Here is a 12,095-nt window from a genome sequence, read left to right as displayed (position 1 = left end):
GCATTTTACTGAAAACACTTCATTTGGAAAGTGTAACTCAAAAGCAGTTCCTGAAAACTGGGGAAATTCTTGCATGATATCCGAGTGATGACTCTCTCTGGGTTCCACAGACACAGTCCCCAATTCTGTCTTCTTGAGCTAGGCACTCACTGGTTTGGTTCCCTTATTGCACAACAGGAGAGTGTGTTCCATGACTGGAGAAGTTACATATGAAGTGATTCCAAGACTGGGCATGGTGGCGTGCGCCTTTAATCCCAGCACTCCGGAGACAGAGGTAGGAGGATTGCCGAGAGTTCGAGGCCACCCTGAGACTACTCAGTGAATTCCCGGTCAGCCTGAGCTACAGTGAGACTACCTCAAAAAAGACAAAACCAAAAAGAAAAAAAAACAAAACAAAACAATGATTCAAAAATATTTACTGAAACCAGGCATGGTGGTACACACCTATAATTCCAGCACTTGGGAGGTGGAGGCAGAATTAGGAGTTCAAAGTCATCCTCAGCTACACAGTGCGTTGAAGGCCAGCCTCAGTTCCATGAGACTCTGTCTCAAAAAACACAACAGCAATAAAAATAAAAATACATTTTACATGGTGATGCATGCTTGTAATCTCGGCCCCCAAGAGCGTGAAAGCAGAAGGATCATGAGTTCTTTAGCCAGCCTGGGCTAAAACAAAGCCACTTTCAAACAATGAAAAATGAACTTAAAAAGGATCGCGTGCACACCGCATGCAGGGCAGCACGCTACGCAGAAGACAGTTGTGACAAACGTGACGGATTGCTGTCCTTCTTGAGTTTGCATCTCTAACGTGAACAGGGGACAAGAAGAAGTAACAAGTGGTAAATTTATATGACATCCTTCGTTTCAGCTGGCCAAACCAAAACCAAATCCCTCAAGTGCTGGGGGCGAGGCTCAGCTCTAGAGACTCGCCAAGAATCTGCCAGTGAGGGGCAGGGGGCATGGCTCAGAGGTAGAGCTCTTGCCTAGCATGCACAAGGCCCTGGGTTCAATCCTCAACACCGTAAGAAAAAAAAAAAAAAAAAAGCTACTTGTCAGAATGGAGCCATTCCTGCTCTCATGGGGGAATATGGGAGAGCTACCCAAATCACTAACAAGCCAGTTTTGGCTGGGGTGATGTGAGGCAGGAAAATGAAGTCTGACACAATGCACTTTTGGTTCCGTTTCTGATTTCTGCTTGCCTTGAATGCTTGGCTCATCAAACACTCATTCCATCACAAGTCTATGATTGACCACAAGTAAAGGCCAACCAAGATCTAGCTACCTACCTGCCTACCTATCACTATGTTGCCCAGGCTGGCCTCGAGCTCCTGGGCTCAACGATGCGCCAGACTCCCAATCAGCTGGGACGGCGGGTAGGTATAATGAATGGCACATAAGCTCAACTAAGACCTTTAAACCCAATTTGTTTTGTCTTTTCACATAAGTGAAACATACACTGTGGTCAGCTGAGAGGGAGGAAAAGGGAAGAAGTGACTCAGGACTTGAGATCGAGTGGCTTAGAGCTGAAGTCTTTGAGGCAAAGCTGGGTAAGGTGTCAGTCATAAACCTGCAGTCCCAACTACGTGGCAAGATCACTTGAGCCCAGGAGTTTGAAACCAGCCTGGACAAAAATAACGAGATTTCATCTCAGAAAAGTAGATATGTGAGTGAGATTAGCTTAGGCTACCTGAGGAGCCAGAATTAAATATAAAACGTTTAAAAGACTACCTTGGTGTTCAGCCAACCATCCTCCCCATCAGACTAGCGGAGAGCCCCTGGGCAGAGAATGGGCATGCTAAGGAGGTAAACTTGATTCTGGCAGGAGCTGGTTCTGAGCCCCATGACTCTGAGGCCGGGGGGGGGGGGGGGTGTCCAGGCCTGAGGCAGGAGCCTGCAGGAGCCGTGGCCGAGGAGCAGTCTGCCTGCTGAACACAGACCCACATCAGTGCGAGGGCCCTCTGAGACCCACCGAGGCCAGCAGCAGTCTTATCCTGAGTTCCGCAGTGTCCCAGAGAGGAGCTGCCTGGCTGCGGCAGCTCACGAGCCAACACACGTGTCCCTAAGTGGCGGCACCTGCTGAAACAGTGGACGCGGCACAGCAGGAGCCTCTTAAGATGCGTGCACTGGCCGCTGGCGACGGGCAGGTTTCTCAGGGGACCCGCCAGCCTTCCTCTCCTCCTCGGCCACCTTCTGGGAGTCGCACAATCATGGAAGTACGTGAAAACCCCCACGACCCCAGGAGGCGCAGCCTAGTCCTCATACCGAATCTCGGCCCCCAGCTCCTTGGTGACATATGTCACCAGCATAGCCATCAGCTGCTGCTGCAGGGCCTCGCTGCCCATGACCAACATGGTGAGCTGCAGGGCATCCGTCCAGTCCAAGTTCCTGACGATGGCACTGGCTTCATTAAAGAGCTTCTGTTTCTCAGCAGGGGGCAGTTCCATTAAGATCTGAGTAACTGGCTTAAACTGTCCACTTGTCATCCAGGCGCCCAACAGGCCCCCGACAGCCCCACCTAGAAAACATGGAAGGGCTCAATTAGTTGACCTCACTTATAAATGATGGCTGTGGGTTCTCACCACGGAGGACAGTGTCATGACATGACAAGTGAGCACACTTGTAAACCAGCCACAGCTTCACGCCTGCTCTGCTGAGCGGCATGGAGGGCAAAGGTTTACGTGGTCTCTAGTCCACTTGGCCCAGACAATAAAACGCCCAAGGGCGCCCCTCCCACAGCGCCTCACTTGCAGAGGTGTTATGAAACCTACGCCATCCCCTCTTCTGAACGCACAACCATGCCAGCCAAGGCCCCGTCCAAAGCTTGAGACCCCCCCCCACCTCTCTAGCCCCCTGCATTCCCAGAAAAACCTCTCATCCCCAAGGAGACACTGGGAAATAAACACAGTTTCCGGGAAAACCATCTCCTTGGGGAGGCCACGGAGTCTGAGTTGCCTCATCAGCACGGCTGATGTGAAGTGACCTCGAGCTTAGGAACATTTCTGAGAATTGACAAGCAGCAAAGGACCCTAGGTGCAGGTGATGCTCACTCACTGAAGAACCCTTTTTCATTCCACCCCTCTCTAAGTCCTGCAGTGGCCAACACCGCAAATGTTTCTCTCTCTCTGCTACCCAGCAGGGACACAAGCTCTCTTAAGTCCCACGCTCCTCTCTTGTCCTTCCCCCTTCCTTTCATTCTCTCGTTTTTAGAGACAGGGTCTCATTGTGTAGCCTAGGCAGGCCTAGAACTCTATTTTTCTTTTAAATGTTTTATTTATTTATTTATTTATTTGAGAGAAGGGGGCAGAAAGAGAGAGAGAATGGGCACACCAGGGCCTCCAGCCACTGCAAACGACCTCCAGATACATGTGCCACCTTGCGTATCTGGCTTTACATGAGTACTGGGGAATCAAACCTGGGTCCTTTGGCTTTGCCAGCGAGTAGCTTAACCACTAAGCCATCTCTCCAGCCCTAGACTAGAACTCTTGATCCTCCTGCCTTGAGCCTCTGAAGTGAAGGAGGTACAAGTATACGCCACAACACCTGCTTAGAAGAAGGAGAGTTTCATTTTTTTAAATTATTATTTTGCTTCAGGGTTGCTGCACAAGCTTCCTACCACTGGGTGGCATCCTCGGCCAGAAGCATGATTCTGGAATATGTTTATTGTCAACGTCAGGTTAGGTCTCCACACCTCGCAGGATGGAAAGGTTCACCTCACCAGGCCACATGCGGCAGGCGAAGTGGGGAGTGAGGGGCGGCTCCGGGCAGCGGTCTCAAAGCTAAGTTCCTCCAGAGCCAGCGAGCATTCGGGCCTGTGGGGGACTGGCAAACCGGGCCCCCATCTGAAGGAGCAGCTACTGCAGCAAAGCCAGCCTTGGGGCAGCCGATTTGGATCTTTCAAAGCGGCTGACAGTTGTTAGACACCGGCAATCAAATATTTAAAGATGCAGCTTGGCTGGAGTTTGTGAGTCATTCCTAAAGAAAGCAGTATGGAGTGAGAAACTTGACAGGAGGAAAAACACAGCACACATGACCTTGGCCGAGCAGCCAAGGTCATATCATGAGATGTCACGCACCCCAGGGCTGATCCAAAAGACACTTCTCTTCCCAGGACTTCCTGCCCAAGACTTGGCGCGCCAGTCCAACCATGAGAAACACATCAGCTGCGTCACACTAGGAGGTATTTTCTTTTAATTATTATTATTTTCTTTTTGTTTTTCAAGGTAGGGTCTCACTCTAGCTCGGGCTGACCTGGAATTCACTATGGAGTCTCAGGATGGCCTCGAACTCACTGCAATCCTCCTACCTCTGCCTCCTGAGTGCTGGGATTAAAGGCGTGCACCACCACACCCAGCTCTAACACACCTGCTGGTTCCCCTCAAACTATCAAGGTCATTAAAAAAAAACAAACAAACAAGAAAGCCCCCACAGACAGTGCCATTGGGTACAGAGGCATCTTGGAGTAAAGCAAGGCCACTGGCCAAGCTCTGGTGGGACAGGAGCGCAGGCGGCTCGTGGCCCTGTGTCAGTGCTGGGGTCTCAGTCACCACAGACATCTCCTGTGGGACATGTTCACCCTGCGGGAGCTGCAGCCAGGTGAGGCATCTGCAAGAATCTTCCTGCACACAGCCTTTGCAATTTGTGTCCATGTGATATGATTCCCAAATACTGAATGCTGGGCACAGTGGTATGTGCTTGTAATCACAGCGCCCTGGAGGCTGAGACAGGAGGATCTAGACTTCAAGGTCCAATCTGAGAGACATAGCAAGTTCCAGGCCGACCTCAGCAACATAGTGAGACTGCCTCAAAAAAAAAAAAAAAAAAAAAAAAACAGCTTGAGAAATACAGCCTAGCTGAGCATGATGGCACACATATATAATCCCAGCTCGAGGGGAAGCAGGGGCAGCGCCAGCTCAGGGGATGAGCTACGGGGCAACACCCTTAAATAAACAACCCAGCACGTGCCAGGGAAAAGCCATGTATTTGTAGGCTAGACGCATTAAGACAGACGGCAAAACCGACACTCTCTGAAGCCACACAGGGTGGCTCCTGGGACCAGCCTCATGCCCGACGGCCAACCTCGGCCACGGCCACGCTCTGTCTCTGAAGGAAGCCGCATTCCGGGAAGGGACAGCCGGGCGATTGCCAGGTGTCCCCGCGACGCCAGCGAGCGCACAGAGCTACGCTCGCTCGTGTGCACCGGCCTCCAGGAGAACGTCAGCATTTGATTTACAGCAGCCCATGCAGAAACCCACCAGGAGCATCGACGCACAAATCAGTAGGTCTTTGGAGAGGAGATAACTCCTGGATTTACAACAAAGTTCCCGCCAGTGAACAGGGGGCCAGAGGCAGAGGCACGTCCTACATGGAGTCACAGCCTCCCTCGTGGCTTTATTCAAGCTCAGTAAAATACGGGCTCCCGCGATGGCAACGTGACGCAGCCCGGATCCTGGGGGCGCTTAAGTGGGGGTGGGTGGAAGGTGCCGAGAAGCAGGGGATGGCCTGTCCCCTCCCTACCTCCTGTCGCCCTGGACAGCAACGAGCCCAGGGCAGGTCTCCGAAGAGACAGAATCCACAAAGGGAAATTCACGAGGGGAAGAATTTCCTCCATCTTGCTGTGGAAGGGGACAGTACAGCAGGAAGCTTCGCTAGGAGCTGGGAGACAGGAGCCAAAAACCAACATGCTTTCTCTCTGCTTGGCTTGCAAGCGTGGGGCGCACCTACCCTACCAGCCCCCCGGGAGGGGCTTCAGCCCCGGCTGCAAGGCACACCGCAGCTTTCGGTAAACAACAGCCCAGCCTCACGTCCAGCAGCCACATGAGGACTTGCGCTAAACTGTGGTTGGAGGCTCAAGTGTGGGTGTCTAAGGAGAGCCCTTCCCTGCCCACCCTCATCTCCTGGAGCACGGGTCACCCCGATTCCGTCCTACCCTATGGTTTTGGGGCCACTGCCCTGAGCCAGCTAAGGTTTTCCGATGCCCGAAACACAGGCCAGTAAACAAAGAAAGTGCCTTCATTTCAGCTCAACTGAACAGTGGGAAATCGGCCAAGCTTCCAGCCACGGCCAACAACTGGCTAATGGGAGCAGGTGGTAAAATGAAGGTCAGCACAGTCACTCTGGGAGCAGAGCCACTCTCCTGCACGGACCTCCACTTCATTTTTATTTTTATCTTGTTTTTAAATTATTTTCATCTTATTTATTTGAGAGAGAGAAGGGCGAGGGGAACGGGCATGCCAGGACCTCCAACCACGGCTAACCAACTCCTGATACATGCGCCTCCTTGTGCATCTGGCTTACATGGGTCCTGGGGAATTGAGCCTAGGTCCTTTGGCTTGGCGGGCAAGTATCTTAACCACTAACCCATCTTCCTGGCCTTTTCCTTTCTTTTGAGTTATTTTTTATCTTTTATGGGGGGAAGTTCAAAGTAGGTTCTTGCTCGGGTCCAGACTAACCTGGAATTCACTATATAGTCTCAGGGTGGCCTTGAACTCATGGCAATCCCACGTCTGCCTCCCAAGTGCTGGGATTAAAGGTGTGCGCCACCACCCACCATGCCCAGCTTTGTGCTTTTATTTTTTATTTTCTTTGGTTTTTTGAGGTAGGGTCTCACTCTAGTCTAGGCTGACCTGGAATTCACTATGTAGTCTCAGAGTGGCCTTGAACTCACCGTGATCCACCCACCTCTGCCTCTCAAATTCTTGAATTAAAGGCGTATGCCACCACGCACAGCTATTTTTTTGTGTTTTTTGTTTGTTTGTTTGTTTGTTTTTTGATTTTGAGACAGTCTCAAAGCTCAGGCAGGCCTGGAACGCAAACGCACCATCATCCCGCCCCCCTCAGCGCAGGAATTACAGGCCTGTGCCACCATGCCCAGCTCCAAAAACCCTTAATGAAACCCACAGGGCTGGCTGTTCCCGTGACATCCACACTCACCAACAGCTAGTCCAGGTGGGCCGCCAACCAAACCCCCAACGAAGGCCACCGCCCCTGTCACCAGGGCCCCCTTTCCAGAGTGCTTGACGGCCGCTTTCATTTTCCTCTCCTGGGCCATGGAGCATAGCAGCTTCATGATGTCGTCCACCACAATGGTCATCTTGCTAGACCTGAGGGGGGATTTAAAGGGACAGGTCATGTCAATTCTGCCTAGCTCTTACTTGTCTGTGGTACAGTTTGCTGTGTGGCCCAAGTTAGTCTGAACTCATGACCCCTCTTTTTCTTCTTCTTTTTTGGTTTTTCGAGGAGGGGTCTCACTCCAGCTCAGGCTGACCTAGAATTCACTATGTAGTCTCAGGGTGGCCTTCAACTCATGGCGATCCTCCTACCTCTGCCTCCCAAGTACTGGGATTAAAGGCATGTGCCACCATGACCGGCCCCTCTTTTTTTAAAAAAAAAAATATTCATTTATTTATTTGAAAGCAGACAGGGAGATATAGAAAAGAGAGACAGACAGAATGGGTGCACCAGAGCCCCCAACTACCACAAACAAAATTCCGGATGCATGACCACTTTGTAACATCTATTTCCACGGGGGTACTGGGGAATCAGGCCTGGGTCATCAGGCTTTGCAGGCAAGCGCCTTAACCGCTGAGCCATCTCTCTAGCCACCATGCTCTCTCTTTCTTAATAACATGTTTTTATTTATTTATTTGCAAAGGAGAGTATGTATAAGCATGTCAGGGCCTCCTGCCACTGCAAATGAGCTCCAGGTGCATGTGCCACTTTGTGCATCTAGCTTTATGTGGGTACTGGAGAATTGAACCCTGGGCCACCAGGTTTTGCAAGCAAGCGCCTGTAATAGCTGAGCCACCTCCCCAGCCCCTGAACTCCTGATCTCTTGCCTCAGCTTCCGCAGGGCTCAGATGCCAGGCAAGCACCATCCACGTGGCTCAAACATCACTCTCCCCACTCAAGTGTGACTCTTCCTCGCGTTGCAGGAAGGGGCCCTGCTTTCTGGAGGAGAGTGGAGCTTGACCACGTGCACACCAGACCACATACAGCCACTTAACAAACGCAGAGATCTCTGTTGCTGGGAGCAGGACAGCCATTGGTTGATGAGCAGATGGACCCTCTGACTGACTCCCGAGAGACCGAGCAGCGGCCCTGGCCACAAGCGCCACCAGGTCCATCAGCAGCCAGGCACGCCCGGCTTCTCCTGCACCAGTAGCCGCTCGGTTGGCTTGCACAATGCTCAACACGCAAAACCTGGCAGGACCCAGAAAGCCCCAGCCACATGGCGTCTTGTGTGCGGCAGGGTGTCGGAGCTAGTGCCAAGCCAGGGAGAGGGAAAGCTTAGGGTGCTGGGGCCACACTGGGCCCTGTCTGCTGGACCGCCCTGAACGAGTGCCAGATGCTTCACTCTGGCTGGGCAGTAGATGGGTGCCACAGTGGGTGCTTGGCATGTACCAGGCTCTGAGTTGATCCTCAGTAACACACACACACACAAAGTAGCCCAGGCGTGGTGGCGCACGCCTTTAATTCCAGCACTCAGGAGGCAGAGGTAGGAGGATCATCATGAGTTCAAGGCCACCCTGAAACCACACAGTGAATTTCCAGGTCAGCCTGAGTTAGAGTGGGACCCTCCCTCAAAACAAATAAACAAACAAAACAAGTAGAAGAAAAAAAAAAACCCACTTTGTTTCATAAATGCTTCATAACAGGCTGGGCGTGGTGGCACACACCTTTAATCCCAGCACTCAGGAGGCAGGGTTAGGAGGATCGTGGTGAGTTCGACGCTACCCTGAGACTACAGAGTGAATTCCAGGTTAGCCTGGGCAAGAACGAGACCCTACCCTGAAAAACCAAAAAGTAAAATAAATAATTATTTCTTTTAAAATGGCTGGAGGTGGGTGGGAGAGATGGCTCATCCACCCACACATAAATGGATATGCATGCACACACCACATATAAGGACAGCTTCTGCACAACAAGGTGCATGCAAACAAGGCAGAGACAGCTGAGCAGTTAAGGCTTCTGCCTGGGAAATCAAAGGATCCAGGTTTGATTCCCCAGGTCCCATGTAAGCCAGATGCACACGGTGGCACATGCATCTGGAGTTCATTTGCAGTGGCTGGAGACCCTGAAGTGCCCATTTCTCTCTCTCTCTCTCTCCTCTCTGTCTCTAATAAATAAATGAAAATTTGAAAAAAAAAAAAAGCAGAGACAGATATATACCGTTAGCTCCGCCCTTATCAAGGAATGCAATCCAAGACCACACTGAATATCTGAACACATGATTAACCTGTTCTTCCAGCCTTTATGCCCTGTGACTCCTTTGCATTGCTACTCTTGAGGTTTGGGGACATTATTTAATGAAATATGGGTTATCTGGGCTAGAGAGATGGCTTAGCAGTTAAGGCACCTGCCTGCAAAGCCTAAGGACCCATGTTCTACTCTCCAGATCCCATGTAAGCCAGATGCACAAAGGTGAGGGAAGAGCAAGGTTGCACGTGCCCAATAGGTGGTGCAAGTGTCTGGCATTCAATTGCAGTGGCTCAGGCCCTGGCATACCCATTCTCTGTCTCTCTCTCTAAAATAAAAAATGAGAAAAAGAGAAGGGTTATCTGAATGTAAGCACTGGGCTGCCAGGCCATGACAGTTGACAGCTGTTACTAACGGATGGGTAGCATGGATACACTGGGCAAAAGGAAGATTCACATCCCAAGGAGGAGGAAGCAGGATAGCAAGAGATTTCATCATGTTACTCACAATGGTTTAAGATTTAAAACCTGCCAGACATGGTGGCACACCCCTTTAATCCCAGAACTTGGGAGACAGATGTAGGAGGATCACCGTGAGTTCCAGGCCATCCTGAGACTACATAGTGAACTCCAGGTCAGCCTGGGCTAGAGCAAGATTCTGCCTTGAAAAGCCTAATAATAATAATAATGAAATAAAATAAAAGATTTAAAACTCATGCATTGGGGCTACAACCCCACCTGTAACGGCTGAGCTATCTCTCCAGCTCCAAATAAATAATTTTTTTGTTGGGGTGGGTGGGTTCAAGGTAAGTCTCACTATAGCTCAGGCTGACCTGGAATTCACTATGGAGTCTCAGGGTGGTCTCGAACTCATGGTGATCCTCCTACCTCTGCTTCTCAAGTGCTGGAATTAAAGGCGTGTGCCACCAAGTCTAGCACAAATAAATTATTTTTTTTAAAGAAGTTATATCACCAACAGTCTCCTGTGAGCACACCTCAGCAGGTGCTTTTAAAAAATTCCATTTCCTGAATTCTTCCAAGCTTGAGATGGAGGCTCATTCTGCTTGGCCTCCCAGCCCATGGCCACCTGTGTCTTAAATGACAGAAGCAAGAGGGTGCAGGTGCGTGTGACCTTCCCAAGCAGCATCCTTACTTCTACATTCCACTCCCAGACAGGGAGGGGGGAAAGAGATGAGGAAAAGGAAACTGAAGGAGAAGAAACGAAAGAGAAAGGAGAAAAGGGAAAAAGAACGGACAGGCCTCAAGAGTTCACTAAGCCTGAAGTGATGAGCATTTTCCACTTCAGGAATTTACAGAACTCCACTCTACTCCTGAGGGCCCCCTTTCCCCAGTGCAAAGCTCATAGACGGCTGCCACCATAAAGGTTTTTTTTTTCTTTTATTGTTATTAACTCAATTACTTTTAAAAGGAGCGTCAGTAGCCCACGCCTGTAATCCCAGCACTGGAGAGGCGGCAACAAAATTTGGAATTCAAGCCCAAGCCTGGACTACGCGGCGTGACCCCGTCCCAAAATAGAAGCAGCTGAGATCTCATATACAGGCCGGACTTCCTCTGGCACAATCAGAAGGCCACGGTGTGGGCCCGCCGTGTAGAGTGAGTCAGGGCAGGCATCTGAGCCGCTTTCAGGTCCACCAGCAGGACGTCAGGCAACCCGTTTCTTTACGGATGGGCTAACTCAGTTCCTGGTCCCCCAGCACAACGCATCTAGCTAGGCTCGAGCGACCCCGGCAGCCTCTAAGCCAGCGCCCGGGGCTCGCGCAGCGCAGGGGAGACACCCACCCATCATCCACCATCATCCACCCATCATCCACCCATCATCCATCCATCATCCATCCACCCCGCGCATGCGCGCCCGCTTACTGGTGACCCTGACCTCCCGGTGCCTCGGTTCCTTCACCAGGAAGTGGCCACGCGGCTCGGGCTGCGCACGTCCAGGTCCCCAGGGCGGCCCCGCCGCAGGCGGCTCGGGAGGGTGGCCGGCAGCCCGCCGCGAGGCACGCGGCGCGGGGACACTGAGTCCGGCTCTCCGCTGGCCGCCCTGGCTCCGCCCCGCCGCCTTCCGGCTCCGCCCGGCCTTCCGGGTCGCCGAGGACCCCGGTCCCCTGGCCTGCCCAAGTCCCCTGGGACACCCTGGCCCCCGGGGCTGCGCTAGCTCGCGGCCACCCGGCTCTTTACGCACACGTCCAGGGATCCGGGTTCGAGCCTGGCTGGTCCTCCCCGGGGGCTCCCTTCGCTCGGAGTCGGCCAGCCCTTTACCCCGAGAGCTGGGCGGGGGGGGGGGGGTCCAAAGCGAAGCAGAGGTCAGGCTGGACTCACCCCGAGGGCTGCACTCAGCACTTTGTAGAGGAAGAGGCTGGCCTTGATCTTCCGCCCCTCTCGGGGCGGGGCTGCGGGGGGAGGACAGGACCTAGACAAAGGGCAGGGAGGGGTGAGAGAGCAGGAATAATTAACGAGAGGAGGGTGAGATTCCCCCACCCCTTGGCACCCCACGCACCCTAGGGCTGGCCTTGAGCAATCTCAAGTCCGAAGAATATTCTGGAACATCTCCAAGGACCGTGACCCTAAACCCAGAGTGTAAACCTGCCAAGTTGACACAGTTGTGTAGACCCAGGGAGGAGAGGCTGCCTCGAGCCACCCAGTCAGTAGGGGTGGTGGTGCCCGGGGCCATGTGTGTGGCCAGCACTCTGCCTTGGCTGTTTAGGGTGCTGGGGGCTTGATTCCAAAGTCATGTTGTCACTTGGTCTTTTGCTTTGCTCTGCTGTGCTGTGCTCTGCTTCCTTCCTTCCTTCCTTCCTTCCTTCCTTCCTTCCTTCCTTCCTTCCTTCCTTCCTTCCTTCCTTCCTTCCTTCCTTCCTTCCTTCCTTCTTTCCTTCCTTTTAA

At 52.2% G+C, this 12,095-nt stretch overlaps 1 protein-coding gene across 6 annotated transcripts; it reads right to left on the bottom strand.

Annotated features, from left to right (window-relative positions):
- Nucleotides 1-598: 598 nt before the first annotated feature.
- Nucleotides 599-11,552, bottom strand: C7H19orf12 (chromosome 7 C19orf12 homolog). Of its 6 annotated transcripts, none has more exons than XM_045153772.1 (4): nt 11,532-11,552; nt 6,931-7,100; nt 2,263-2,515; nt 599-803 (listed from the first exon to the last, which is right to left on the bottom strand). In XM_045153772.1, exons 2-4 carry the CDS (start codon nt 7,088-7,090, stop codon nt 704-706), a joined length of 513 nt encoding a protein of 170 aa, XP_045009707.1. In that variant the 5' UTR covers nt 7,091-7,100; nt 11,532-11,552; the 3' UTR covers nt 599-703. The 6 variants fall into 6 exon arrangements, with proteins under 6 accessions (XP_045009707.1, XP_045009711.1, XP_045009709.1 ...); XM_045153776.1 differs by lacking the exon at nt 11,532-11,552 and adding an exon at nt 11,395-11,474; XM_045153774.1 differs by lacking the exon at nt 11,532-11,552 and adding an exon at nt 11,076-11,170.
- Nucleotides 11,553-12,095: the final 543 nt, after the last annotated feature.

This window comes from Jaculus jaculus, chromosome 7 (assembly GCF_020740685.1).
Source record: "Jaculus jaculus isolate mJacJac1 chromosome 7, mJacJac1.mat.Y.cur, whole genome shotgun sequence".
In the NCBI taxonomy this organism is placed as follows: Eukaryota; Metazoa; Chordata; class Mammalia; order Rodentia; family Dipodidae; genus Jaculus; species Jaculus jaculus.
The sequence above is the reverse complement of the archived record's forward strand: the minus strand, read 5'-3'. Positions and strand labels throughout refer to the sequence as shown.